This window comes from Phoca vitulina, unplaced genomic scaffold (genome assembly GCF_004348235.1).
Source record: "Phoca vitulina isolate PV1807 unplaced genomic scaffold, GSC_HSeal_1.0 scaffold25, whole genome shotgun sequence".
Taxonomy (NCBI): Eukaryota; Metazoa; Chordata; class Mammalia; order Carnivora; family Phocidae; genus Phoca; species Phoca vitulina.
In genome coordinates, this window is record NW_022589728.1 from 23,684,977 (window position 1) to 23,700,482 (window position 15,506).

General features: G+C 37.1%; 1 protein-coding gene across 11 annotated transcripts in view; it reads right to left on the reverse strand.

The window, feature by feature from the left end:
- The window catches only part of STAU2 (staufen double-stranded RNA binding protein 2), a 305,943-nt gene that overhangs the window by 237,709 nt on the left and 52,728 nt on the right, over positions 1-15,506 (reverse strand). For all 11 annotated transcript variants that reach the window (XM_032421648.1, XM_032421649.1, XM_032421652.1 and 8 more), the window contains one exon: positions 7,557-7,692. In XM_032421648.1, the coding sequence (XP_032277539.1) occupies positions 7,557-7,692 (136 nt within the window). The remainder of the gene's footprint in view (positions 1-7,556; positions 7,693-15,506) is intronic.

The following is a 15,506-nucleotide window of genomic DNA, read 5'->3' on the forward strand; positions in this document are numbered from 1 at the left end:
AAGAGAGGAGACCATGAAAATTCAAGTAGGTACCTGGCTCTGCCCACTGGAACAAGTAACCTCAGCAAAATAGTCCTCTTGCCTTGTTTAACTTACTATGACTTGTATCTAACATCTTAAGAGAAAGCAACTTTACTAACCTAGCTACAAGTGACTGGACCAGGAATTGGATACATTAGTAAATAAATACTGTCTTGACACAAAATATACCAACCATACCTGAGGACGGAAGGGCTTGGCAAGGGGGCATGCTACGAAATTTTTCCAAATCAAGTAATGACAAACCAACATAACCAAATCCCTTTGGGAAGGAGGTATAAATCCTAGATGAATAAAGAACAGATTGTTCACTCAAACGTAAGTTGTATCCTAAACAGCATCATTTTCTGCAAGATGCATTCTGATGTGAAAGCTTCAGGAACACTCTAGACCCTAAGTCCCTCTTCCCATGTGTACTTCCAATAAATCTTCAAAGCCAAAGATAATCTTCCCATACCCTCCACTAAGGCTTTAAAGAGTAATAAAATAGACCCCTCCTAAATATCTCATAGGAAATTTAAACTCAACATAGTCAAAACAGAATTCCTCATGTTTCCAAAGACCCACTTAAACTCCTCATTGCGAACAATGAGTGATCCAGATATATGAAAGTCATCCTGAATCCCCCGACCCCCCACCCCACCAACCAATCAATCCCCAAGTGTCACCAAGTCCACCTTCTAAATATCTAGACACTGCCCTCCCCTCCATCTTCACGGTTCCAGACTCTCATCACATTAGGTCCGAATTACAACATTCTTGTAATTCATCTTTCTCCCTTGAATTTTAAGACTATTCAACTATTCCCCACATACTGCCAAAGCAATATGCCTAAAACAGATACCCAATTATTTTATCCCTCAGCCTAAAATCCTTCAACGGCTCCCAATCACCTTCAGGATAAATCCAGATCTCTTCCCAAGGCCATCTGAGGACATCAAATTAGCACCCTGCCTGAGCTTCAGCTTTTTCATTCCAGACATACCAAATTCCTTGCAAGCCCATGATGAACTGAACTTCTCAGGATTCCCTGCGGTTGTTCCCAAAAACTAGTTTGCTTTTCCTCACCTTCACCTGGCTAATGTCTTGTTTACCTCAAAGATTCAGCTCAAGTGTCAATGCCTTCTGGGAGGCTTCTCTGAGTCCCCAGTCTGAGGGAGGCACTTGTTCTCAATGTTTCCATAGCACCGTATGGTCGCATCTATCACTCTGTTACTGTTTCTCTGCACTGTTTTCATCTTCTGATGGACTCAGAGTCTACCGGGCTGGCTTTCATCCAAGTACCTACTCTTAACACAACATGCGGCAAAGAGGAGGCATTCAGTGAATATTTGTTTAATGAGAGACCTCACCAAAGCCCTTTCCTTTGGTCTTATTATCTCTACTTAGCAAACGAGGAAACTAAGGAAGGTCTAGTGCCTTGCCCAAAACCACACAGCTAAAAGCATCAGAATGAGGATTTGAACCAAATGTTCTGACTATAATGAAAATGATTTTCCTTCAGAATCTTCGCCTTCAGGGAACCATTCATTAAAAAAAAAAAAAAAAAAAAAAAATTGTGCTCTGCAAGCAGCTTGGATGGGATTAATCCCTGTTTCTCCAGGCTGGGCACAAACTCAAGCATGGCCAATTAAAGTATTCCCTCACCCCAAATCCAGTCCAGATGACAAAAGGATGGACGGTCTACTCCAAGTCTTTCTTGGGACTTTCCTAAGAACTATACAAAAACCTGTTCCTTCTCTGGTACTACATGTCTAAGGACTATGTGGCATATGAGGTGCAGCAAATGAAAGTGAGCTTCTTTGAAAAAGAAGTCAAGCATATGGTGAGCACTCTGAATTTGTGTAAGACTGATGAATCACAGACCTGTACCCCTGAAACAAATAATACATTATATGTTAATAAAAATAAAATAACAAAAATCAATAAAGCAGAAATTCAATGGCAAAAAAAAAAAAGAAGTCAAGCAGAGGAAAAATGAGACAATAGCTAAAAAGAGAAATGGAAAATGAGGGAAAAGAACACTAAAGCCCTATATTCAACCATGCCTGACGATCTCCCCAAGAGACCTCTCCCAGTTACATATGGCAAAAATCCCCATTTTCACATAGTCTAGTTTGAGTTGTGGGCCTGTGGCCATCCACACCAGCAGACTGGGGACTTTCTGGCCACTAGCCAAGCAGTAATGCTTCTTGCATCTGTACATACACAAAATTGATAAACTGTCTGTAGGAGGACTGATTTCAGCCATTCTGTTCTTGAGATCATGTATATCATTTTTTATAACAAAGACAGGAGAACAAAAGCATAAAAGGTTCTCCAACCTTTACATCTTACACTTTGCCATATAAATTTTTGTAGCTTTCAACTTTATATCTGTTAGTGAGCAGTACCTCAAATGAGAAAGGAAAAGATGTAACTGGATGTATTCATTTTCAAACATCTTAGGTGTAACAAAGAGAGACAGGTACTTCCGAATCCAGGCTGCATCAGATTTTGTTCATGGATAAATCTCTTTTTTTCCCCAGCCATCATAAACCAGGGCAACAGAGGGGTGGCGCTTTAAGTGCCTCCTTAGCCTTTGAATGAGCTTAAGTCGGGAAATCTCATCAGGAAAGGACAGAATTTAGGTGCACCTGGGTGGCTTAATCAGTTAAACATCTGACTCCTGGTTTCAGTTCAGGTCATGATCTTGCGTCCCTGTGTCGGTCTCCGCACTCAGCGCAGAGTCTGCTTCAGATTCTTTCTCCCTCTCCCTCTGCTTCTCCCCCCGTTCATGCTCTCTCTCCCTCTAAATAAATAACCTTAAAAAACAGAATTTAATAAAAAATATATTTTTTTAAAAACCAACACGGGTAATCTCTAATTATTACTTAATATTATTTTAAGTAGAAAATGAAAGGACTTTTTTATAAATCCCTTTAAATGATATCTGTTTCTTGGACTTTCTAACCTTTCATTCCCTGCCTTATTAAGAAGCTACTGATTCATTTGGATTCTGACAAGGAGAAAAGAGTCTCCTCTATCTTTGGCTCCAAATTCCCTGTGACACATTCAGGTGTTGTCATCTGCAGATTAAGGTCATTTGTGAAATCCTAATTCTTAAAATATTTTTTAAAGATTTATTTACTTTTATTTTTTTTAAAGATTTTATTTATTTATTTGACAGAGAGAGACACAGCGAGAGAGGGAACACAAGCAGGGGGAGCGGCAGAGGGAGAGGGAGAAGCAGGCTCCCCCGAGAGCAGGGAGCCCGATGTGGGGCTCGATCCTAGGACCCTGGGATCATGACCTGAGCCGAAGGCAGATGCTTAACAAATGAGCCACCCAGACGCCCCTATTTACTTTTATTTGACACACAGAGAGAGAGCACAAGCAGGGGAAGTGGCAAGCAGAGGCAATGGGAGAGGCAGGTTCCCCGCTGAGCAGGGAGCCTGATGCGGGGCTCGATCCCAGGACCTCGGACGCTTAACCGACTGAGCCACCCAGGCGCCCCATGTGAAATCCTAATTTTTACAGCCTAATGAGTAATGGTTAGGTTTGCCCTTCTGTGAGCAGAGAGCTTTTCAGTTGAAACATGACTTGGCAGTTTACCAGTACTTCTCTATTTTTTTTTACCTTTTTTGTGATCTGCAGAATATTCTGAAGACTCTCCCAACAATCTGAAAGCAAAGTCCACTTTATCCATTAAGTGGGAACGGCCTAAAGCACAACCCCTTAGAGAAGTCATACATAAATTCTTACACCCCTCATGACAACTATGGAATCAGATCTTGAAACTAGAAATTGCCAACAAAGGAAAAATGTCAACATTCTTAACAGAAGACCTACAACAGAAAAAAAAAAAAAAAAAAACAAACCATATGACCCGTGTCACATCCTCATATACCAACTACTCTCCTCCTTGGTTCAGTCTTTTCCAGCCCTACTGGTCTGCTGGAGAAGACATCAACACGCCTGGTACCTTCCTACCTCGGGGGCTTTGCACTTCCTGTTTGTTCTGCTTGGAATGTTCTCTCCTTCTCTTGTGACATACACACTACTTATTCCCTCTCTTCCTTTAGGTCTTTATCAAAAGTCACCTCAGTGAGTAACCACCTCTTTATGACTGCCTCCCTTACTAGAACATGAGCTCCACAATAATAATCCACAGAGATTATTGTCAGATTTCTCATTGCTTTAGCACCAGATTTCTCTCATTTAAAAGTAATAAATCCACTAATCAAAACTCTAGGGGCGCCTGGGTGGCTCAGTCGTTAAGCGTCTGCCTTCGGCTCAGGTCATGATCCCAGGGTCCTGGGATCGAGCCCCGCATCGGGCTCCCTGCTCCACGGGAAGCCTGCTTCTCCCTCTCCCAATCCCCCTGCTTGTGTTCCCTCTCTCGCTATGTCTCTCTCTGTCAAATAAATAAAATCTTTAAAAAAAAAACAACTCTAGTAAGATTTCAATAAAGAACTACAGATATCAAAATATAATAAGCATTTAAATATCCTCATGAGTCTATTCACTACAGTATATTAAAAGTAAAATATCTTGATAGGCAAGGTGTTCCCAACTCAGGTGACCAAATATATCTATTGTGCTTAAGTGGGCAAATAGTTTTATTTATATTAGGTAACCTCAAGCTTACGAGAAAGGCTATAGGCAGGTTATACAGAAAAAGGGAAAGTAAAGCAACTACCAGAGAAATGTTATGTCCTTCTTGCCACCTATGTGGTGTGGACACCAAGTTGAGAGTTGATAAGCCTGCCACTGGATGCTCCAGTTTAGGAGACACTACCGAAGAGGATGAGAATGGAACAACACTCCAAGGGAGCTAAAGAGAGTTAAGGATTTAGGTCAAGAGAGCAAGGGAGAGATGGTAAATACTCTGTGGAAGCATTACCTGACAGGAAAAAATGGACTACACATCACCAACTGCAGGTTTCGGCAAGGCAGAAGAGAAAGGTGTCAGCTATCTGGTGGACAAGGGACACCATCACAAAGACCAGAGGAGCTCAGAGGACAATACAGGACACCCACACAAAGGTGAGGGTCCCTCCTTTCCTACCAAGACAACACAGTAAATTCCCCCAGACACACCTGGGAGAAAAGGGGGGAGGAGCAGAAATCTAAGAAGACTGTACTCATTTTTCTTAGAGAACGTAAGCAATAATATTTAAAAGAACCATTTACAATCTGAATAGGACTAAGTTTTAAATGGTAAATACACCACTGCCAAACAAGACACCAAAAGGTATCATTATGTATAGACCACACATCTTCTCACATCTGAACTGTAATGGTAGTAAATACACAAAATGATTTAAAAAGTATCAGCATCCCAACACTAGAAGAAATGATAATTATGCGACATGATCAAGGCGTTAGTTAACACTACAATAGCAATCATAATGCAACATAAATCAGGGTAGGCTGAATACCTTAAACTTGCACAATGTTGTATGTCAATTATATCTCAATAAAAATATTCTTTTTAAGCATTAGCAAATATCTGATCACAAGAATTTCTTAGGCATAAAAGTTGGAGAAATCACACACACACACAAAAATACTAGGCCATATAACATCTAAAACTGTTGCACATCAAAACAAACACAAAACTAAAAGCCAGTTTTTACAAAGCAGGAAAATTAAACAAAACAGACGTAATGCTAATATCCCCAACACATAAACATTTGAAGACCTGCCAAGCAATGCAACAGAAATTAGCAAATTCAAAGACAAATCAAAAAGGACAAACAAAATACTTGAAAACTGTTCAGCCCCACAAGTAATCAATAAAACCAAAATTTAAAAACATACCACTTTTTATCTATCAAACAAGACATGTTTTTTTTTTTTAACTCTGTGTTGTCAGAATGGAACAGAATATATGCTAAGTAATTAATACAAATTTTAATGTAATTGGGCAACATATTATTCTTTTTAACCCAATATTCCCCTTATAAGGTAATCTATTTTAAGGAAATAATCAGTGATGTAAACAAAAATTTATATGTAAAGATTGCTGCACATTATTTATAATTGTCAAAAAAAACTTAGATGATCAAAACAAGTACATTTTGTTTATATGATTATCAGGTGTTCTTTGTTTATACCTGTTTATATCCTTGTAAAATATACCCTGGCCAAATGAAGCATTATATAGCCATCGAATATGTTTTTCAAAGATCACTTAAAAATATGAAAAATGGGGGCACCTAGTTGGCTCAGTTGGCAGAGCATGAGACTCTTGAATTCAGGGTCATAAGTTTGAGCCCCACACTGGGTGTAGAGATTACTAAAAAAAAAAACTTGTAAAAAATGTGAAAAATGATCACTATATCAAATTAAAAGAGGGCACAATACTGTATATATGAGATGAACAAATTATGATACATCATACAAAGGAACACTATTTAGCAACAGAAAAGGGCAAAATCCAGATACAAGCAACAAGGATGAATCTCAAAAAACAAAAAACGAAAACAAATAAGAAAACCATTATATGAACTGAAAAAAGCCAGACACAGAAGAGTATATATTGTATGAATCTATTTATATGAAGTTCAACGACATGCAAAACTAATCTACAGTGACAGAACCATTGTTCCTCCTGGGAGGAGGTATAACGAATGCACATAGGTATGAGGAAATTCTCAGGGTAACAGAAACATGCTGAACCTTGATCGGGGTGGTCATCACATGAGGATACACACATATAAAAAGTGATCAAGTAAAGTATAAATATATATATATATACATAAATAATAGTCATCACAATGTACATTTAAGATCTGTGCATTTTGCCATTCACATAAATATACCTCCATAAAGTACTGTAGAAACTGAATATAAAGGATAACTTCACTTTGGTCAAATATATGTGCAAAGAATTTTAAAAAGTGTAAAATACATCAAAATATTAAAGGTATTTAATTCTGCAATTACATGTTATTTATATTTTCTTTTTAACTTTTTGCATTTTCTACATTCTCTATAATGAGTTACGTGACTTTTATAAATGATCAGAAAAAAACACAACTTTTTTTTAAAAATTTTGCCTTGCCCATAAAAGAAAATTCTGTTACACTTGTAACTATCACAAAATTATGCAATGTGTAGACAGACTTAGTAAATCCTTCCAACAAATTTCCTATAAATTAAAAACATTCATGTTTGCAATGTAGCTGGACAAATTAAGAAAACCACTAATTAAGCTAAGTATCTGCTTGGTAAATAAATGAGCAAGTCAACTGAAAAGTCAGCACTATATCGTGGCATGATTTTAAAACATGGTCCTGCCTGCAACAAATACAGGGTTCTCATGACTCAATAAAAACTAGTTCCCGAAAACCAGTTATTTTTAAACGTATTACTTTAAATATTCCTTTTGTGAGCCTGATTTATCTAAATTCCATGCAAAATGCCCAAAGTAAATGTTCCTTACAATGAAAATACTCTTTGAGTTTCAGAAACTGTTACAATATGCGTAAAATAATAAATAAGAACAAAACCAAAGAAGACATACAAACCTCTGATTGTACATGCCCCGAAAGTTGTAATTAGCTCTATAATTTGGGAAAGGCTTTGGATCTAATGGCCTGTAGATGGCAGGCTCTCCCCTTTTCATAGCAAGCCCATTCAGTTCCACAGTTGGAGTTATACTACCTGTTTAAAAAAAATATTAAAAGCACACAAGTGAAATATTTCCATAATAAATCACGCAAGCCATACTTACATTACATGTAATTACCATGAAAGAAGGTGGGAGTTGATGGCCTGTCTGTATGATTTTCTCAGGGGTGTATAAACAAACTACATAAACAGGAAAATTGTTTCTAATGAAATCTCTTCAGGGTTTGCAAGCTTTTTTGTATATTAATGACCAAAAATTCAACTTGAAAGACTGTTTCAAAACAAGGGGAACACAAGATTCACAGACTGCTTAATTTGGATACTATAAAGAAAGTACTGAACGTCAGCATTACTCACCCCAGGAAGCCTTCAATTATTTAATCATTAAAAACATTATCATCTGTGAATATTTTTATATTTTGCTAATCAAGCCACTGAAATTAGCAATGAATACAGGGTCATCAGTAATTCTTAGACTTATCTCATGAAAATACATTTTGAGTTTTTTCTATAACCAACAACAGGACAAAGTAAATCTACTAATGCTTTCTGTAAATCTTTAAAGATATATACTAAAGCATTTATGGATGAAGTGATATATCCGAGCTTTCTTTCGAAATAATTCAGAGGAGAGACAGATGAGAAACAAGACTGGCCACTACGTGTAGATGACTGTTGAAGGTGGTGATGGGTATGGGGCTGTTCACTATCTTATCAGCTCTACTTTTGTAAAAGTTTGAAAAATTCCATAATAAATAACACACACTAAATTATTACATCACATTATTTTGAGTACCAAAAGAGGTTATTTAGTAAAACATTATATATATACACATTACATATAACAAATCACAAATATGAATCTAAAGTTTTTATAGAAAGTAAAATTTATTTTTTCAGTGTAAATCCTGTACTATTTTTGTTGGAATTACGCCTTTTGCAACATACATTGAAGACTCCATTCGTCACATACAAAAATGGGTCGACTTATTGCAGCAGAGAAAATGGGGCTGGCAGAAAGCGCCCGCCGGGGGTGCCGAAACCTGACACAAACGCAGAACCGGCAGCCGCGTCATCAGCCAACCAGCAAGAGTCAGTAACTGCTCACTCTGTGTCCCAGTTCTAAAGAATTTATGCGAAACCGCTGAAGAGTATAATAAGAACAGGAACTAAACCAAGGTTAAGGGGAAAAACAAAGAGGGTGGAAGGACAAAGGAGGTGGAAAAGAAAAAAGGATAAGCATAAGAAAAACAGCAAAGAACGTTAACATACTGAACAGTAAGTCCAATTAGTCCAAACCCCTAATTTAATACCAACACTCAGGGCAGAGGAAGAGAAAGTCAAGAATAAAGGATTCTCTTTTCTTTCTTTCCTACAGTATTTTACTGAGGGGTAAGTAAAATGCACAAACCTTAAGCATACAAATCTACAAATTATTACACATTATAAACATTCAGTGACCACCATTCAGATCAAGATAGGAACATTTTCATCACCCAGAAAGTTCCATCATAGCTATTTCCAGTCAATACCCACCTCCCCAAGTTACCTATTCTGACTTCTGTCATCAGAGTTTTGCCTGTTCTTCAAACCTGAATGTGTATTATTCTATCATGCGTCCTTCACTCAATGTAACAATTTTGTCAAATATTTCAGTATTGCAAACATTTTTTTTTAATCACTGAATAGTACTCTACTGAATGGATACATCAGTTTATCTACTCTGCTGTTGATGGGACATCTGAGTTGTGTCCAGCTGGGAGCAATTAAATAAAGCCACAGTGTTTTAGCAGACACATACACTCAGTTCCCTTAGGTATATCACTAGCAGTGGGATTGCTACTAGATCACAGAGTAGGTCTATGGTTAACTTTATTAGGAATTGTCGGACAGTCTTCTACAAATTTAACACCAAAGAGTAGTGTATATTTTTTTTAAGTTTTTTTTCTTATTTCATATATATTGCAGTTTAACAGTTAACATATCAATCGGTTGTAAGATTTATGTCTTTCTGAATTCTACTTTGCAACAATCATACAGACACAAATAGCATAAAGTTCAAATGGAGAAAAAAGAAAAGAAAAAAAAAGTTTGAAAGGCCTCATCCTTTAATTAGGGCAATAAACAGAAACTAATGTATCTAACAATCATCAGTGAGGTGATTTTAATGCACTGGTAGGATATACTATGTCCTGCCACCCATACCAAAATTGGGTTTTAAGCTAGGTAGAAGTATTATATTCATATCATTTAAATAAATCAATGATTTCATATAAATTTCTCATTTGAAAGTAAGGGTACAATCTATTTTCTTCACAGAAATGCCAGACACTGGTCTTCGTGAAGGAGAGTGGAGAAGCACCAGACAAGTGCAAACTGCTGAAGAGGTTTCGACTCCTGGAGCCAAGTATCTCCACCTGTTTCATAAAGACCGAGACGGCCACCGCTGCGTGTGCACAGCCTCTTTACTTACACAATAACGCTCCCACAGGAAACATGTACAGAGTCACTTCCAACTGTGAGAACCTGCAGATAATGCTAAGTACCACTCCAGCAGGTGCAAGCTGGACCCAGGCTGCATAAAGATGATCATGACGCAGCACTCCTCATGCATCACATGGCTGTAAAGCGGACACTGTCAATGCAGAATCTGTTTCTAGTGGTTTTTCGGTAGATTAAAGGAAATTTCTGTATTTATCAGTGATAAACATAACAAGGCTAATTGGTTATATATACAAACATACATAACAACTACTGTGGATTCCCATTCTGTGGAAAGTGAAAGAAAAGTGCCACAACTAGTTTTTAAGGAGCTATACATTGCTAACACTCAAGGAAAAGCTTTGTAGGCAGAATAGTCCCTGGAACACAGCAGTCACTCAATAAATATTTGTTCAAACAATGAACTGATTAATTAATCAACCAAGGCTCCTTGAAGAAATGGCTCGTGCCAGGGCCAGGACAAGGAAAATATGAGATGACCTTGGAACATCTTACTGAGCCAGAAAGTAAGAAGTGCTCAAGAAGGATGAAAACAGTAGAAGGACACTGGAGTCAACTGGAAAGGTTCATACCCCTGGGGTCAAGTCTGTGACAAATTGAGAATCGAAATAAATAATGATAGATTATAATCCTGTAAGTAAAATAGGAATCCAAGAGTCTATAGTGATAGAAATAAATGAACAAACAAAAAAATGAGGGGAAAGAGAAAATTCTAAGGTAGAATGCCAACTAATAAATATTAAAAACAAAACAACTGGAATCAAAACATCACCCTTTAAGAGAAAATAAGCTTCTGTTGTTCTAAGCCATATAAATTAATTAATTAATTAAATCACCCTGTGGCACTCTTCAGAGTATTAATTCAGAAAAGAATCATTACTAGATGCCAAACCTGATAAGTGAAAGCAAGTTTGATGAGGAACAGAATGTTTATATAGTCCCAAAGTTTCTCCTCAGAAAATAATTAGTTCCTTATTATTTAATAAGAAAACATACTTATTAATTAACATTACAGTAGAGAAGCCTGGCAAACATAGTCTTCACCAAGTGACAAAAGTCATCACTAATGGGACAAATCAGTATCAGGTTTATCCTGATAAGTAACACTGAGGTAAGCCAACGCCACTGGGACATTCATGCTAAAAATTCAAAATCACGAGGAAACTCCAGATAAACTCAATTGAGGGGCATTCTACAAATGATGTGGCCTGTACTATTCAAAAATGTCATGGTCATAAAGGACAAGAACTCTGAGGAACTATTCCAGATTGAAGCAGAATGAAAAGAAATGATAAATACATGATCCCGATTAGATCCTGGACCTACAAAGGAATATTACTGGGACAATCAATGAAGGAAGAATGGAGTGTTTGCATTACATGATAATACCAGATCAATGTTAACTTCCTGACAGGAGAATGGCCATGTATTTTGGGAACAATACACTGAAGTACTAATGGGAATGGGACCACATGCCAACAACTTACTCTCAACTGGTTCAGAAATGCTAACAGTTGGGGGATCTGGGTGAAGGGTACATAATAGATGCACTATGTACTCTTGCTACAAATTTTACATAAATATGAAATTATTTCCAACAAAGTTAAAAAAAATAAAAGGAGGGAGAAAGCAAAATAGTTCTTTGATATAGTCTTAAGCCATGCTGTAAATGAATTTAACTCCTCTTTGGGGTGCAAATACTATCTCTACTTGATGTGAAGTCAGGACTGAACTCCCCCCTCCCTGCAGTGCAGACAGAAATGGATTGTCTTTTCAATAAATGGTACTGAGTTAACTGAACGTCTATATATTAAAAAGAAGAAAAATCATGAACCCTACCTTACATCATACATAAACCTCAGTTCCTGACAGACTCCAGATCTAAATTTTAAAAGTAAAATAATAAAGCTTCTAAAATTTTATAAGATTATTTTCATAACATTGTGGGAGACAAAGATGTCTTAAATAAGACACTAACCATAAGGGAAAAGACTAATAAATTCGACTTAAAGAATTAAAGAATTTCTGTTCATCAAAATATACCATTATAGAAAGATATTTGCAATGCACATATCTAACAAAGATGTGAATCCAGAATATGTAAGAATCCTAAAGTCAATAAAAAATAGAAAAACATAAAAAACAGACAATGCAGGTGTTTTTAAATGAGAAAATTATTTCAAGGCACTCTACAACAGAGATCTCAATACCAATAACCATATGGAAAGGTGCTCACCATCATTAGTTATTAAAGAAATGAAAATTAAAACTACACTGAATTACTACTATACCCCCAGAAGAACAGCTAAAATTTTTAAAGTTTAAGAGACCATATGTTGACAAGGATGTAGAAAGCTCTCATGTGTTGCTAGTAGGAAGGGAAAATTATACTTTGACGTGATGTATTACATATGCATTTATTATGTGTGTTATTTTTTTCAAAGGGGCAAACTTTTTTTTTTTTTGAGACACAGGATTCCCTAAATTGGGGCAGGGCAAAAAGACAGGGGGTCTTGCTATGTTGCCCACATTGGAGTGCAGTGGCCCTTCACAAGCACAATCCCACTACTCTGATCTGATCTGTTTCCAACCTGGGCTGGTTCACCCCACCTTAGGCAACCTGGTAGTCCCCCGCTCCCAAGGAGGTCACTCTATCAATGCTGAACTTCATGCAGACACTTGATCAGCACAGCGCACTGCAGCCCAGAACTTCTGGGATCTTCCCGCCTCAGCCTCCCAAGGAGCTGTGACTACATGCCACCTGTATAGCTCATGTATGTTTTGGGGTTTTTCTGGTTTTGTTTTGTTTTTGGGTTTGTTTTTTTTCTGGTCATACTGACCCTTTTGTTGTTTAAATTAAAAAATAAAGGATACTTTAACACAATGGTAAACATACAAGGCAAAAGCAAATAATAAAATTTAAGACTGAATTAAGTAGCAAGCTGAATGTTTGGGCCTCCAAACTGGGTAAACCCAAACCACTTAAAAATGGATATGTTCACAGTTTACAGCAATTGGCTTATAGGTAAGAGAATGGTCCAAGTTTTTCCAGCTGAACTTCCAAGGAAATTCTCTCTTCAAGGACATACTTTAATTGTTGCTCTAATTCACTATTCAACCTGGCCAAAACTATGATAGTTTCCTTACTGTGTCTAACTGATGCCTCAACAGCTTTCTTATCTTTCCCAGTAGGTCTAGGAAGAAAAGACTGTGATGTAAGAACAGCAGCTATGACACCTGTCTTCTGTGTATGCTCACCGACCTCCAGTCTTAACGCTTACTCTGATTTGCATGAACACATGCATAACCCATGACCCAACAGTTCCAATGCTAGGTACGTCCCCAACAAAAATGTACACATACAAGACTGTTCACAGCAGTTTGACTTCTAAGAGCCTGAAACTGGAAACAATCTAAATGTCCATCAATAGTACAATAAATAAATAAGTTACAGTATATTCATGCAATGGATACTGTATAGCAATGAAATACTATGTTGTTAAATACAACATGGATGAATCTCACAGATGTTAACACTGAGAAAAACAAGCTATCACAAAAGAGTATAGTGCATGATTCTAATAAGCAGGCACAATGAATTTAATATAGACAAGCAGAAGAGTGGCTTCCTTTGAAGTTGTTTGACCACTAGAAGGGGACATGAGGGAGGTTTCTGGGGCACTGGTAAAGCCTGTGGTGCTAGCAAAAAATCATCAAGGTTCTACAATTATAATTTGTGCACTTGCCGGTATGCAATATTATTCTCTATTTTAAAACTTTACCTTCCAAAAGCTACTCATTCTCTCAGCTCACTGCAACACTCAACAGCGCAAACTCATCACCACTGGCCTTTCGGACTCTCTGTTTCCTTCCCCTGACTCCCTTGTTGGTTTACTTGCCATTATAATCCTCTAAAGTGGACCTGCTGCAGAGATGGGCACACACTGCTCTTGCTTCACACTGTATGCTCCGAACAGCTTGCTCTCTAACACGGCTTCAACCACTGGATCAGCAACACCGGTCCTTCTGTTCCATTCCCAGGCCATTCCCAATACTACAGAGCAGAGGGCACACAGTACTCGATGCACAGGAGTTTCTTTTCCTCACCCATAAACTATGGCAAACGGTTTCCTAACTGATCTTGCTTTTAGTATTTTCCACCTTCAATCCACATATCAAACTGAACTTCCTAAAATGCTGTTTTAAACACATCATCCACTAGCTTATAAACACTAATCGCCTAAACTACAGATAAAATCTGATCTCCTAAACCTGGCATCAAGTCCATCACAATTCACCCCTACTATATCTCGAGTCTTCCTAGTCACTTACCTGCTCTAATTAAAAACCACTCCCAAAAAAGTTTTCTTACCAAAACTATCATCCACAATCCTATTTCCAATGCCTTTCTTCATTGTACTCCCTCTGCCTAGAGTATTCTTTCCTCACCTCTAGACCTGCCTACTCTCCATTCAAGGACCTTATCTTCCCTCAAATACTCCCATCCATGTTTATCATTACTTATAATACTGACAAGTGTTATTATTCACTTGGTACTTAATATTTACCTTTAAATTATGTGATTTATGTATACAATTGTAAAGTTTTCACAGAAAAGGACAATGTTTTATATCTCTTAAATATATAAAAGCAAGTACTTAATACATAGAGGCAGTGGTGCGGTACTAATGATCAATCAGTAACCTAAAGAGATTTTTAAAAATTAGAAAAGGAGACAGCCTCTTACCAACTTCAAATGACTAGGTGTTTTTCTTTACTGTAATAATATTTTGCTTATTTAAGCTTACTTAATAACTACTAGAATCGGTTGAACAGAAGCAAAAGGAGGAGTAATAGGAAATTCATGCAGTTTTAGGGAGAGCAGTCCTTGAAAGAATAGACTATGTCTACTTAGCACATGCCACATGAGAAAGAAAGAAGCATCAGATGATTATGAGCCTGAGCATGTGGACTCACTCTAATTAAATAGATTACAGTCATTTGTGGCAGGAAAAAGTTTTTTACTCATCACAAAAATACCTAAAGTAATATTTGTCAGAAGGTAACCTCTTAAATTAATAAATTAATGAGTAAATGGATATAGGGCTAGTATTAAACTTATGGAACTTTATTAACTTGATGTTATCAATTCATGCATTATGTCCAATACAGATTTGCCTCTTCCAAATAGATGACTGGATGCACAATGTTGGTATTATATGCAACTGGAACAACTCTTTAAAATTATTCTTAGGAGATAAAAATTGGAAAACTTGTTTACTTAGCATTATATCACACACAGGGTTTTTTTGGATTTGTGGGTTTCTTTATAAACTTCCATAAGT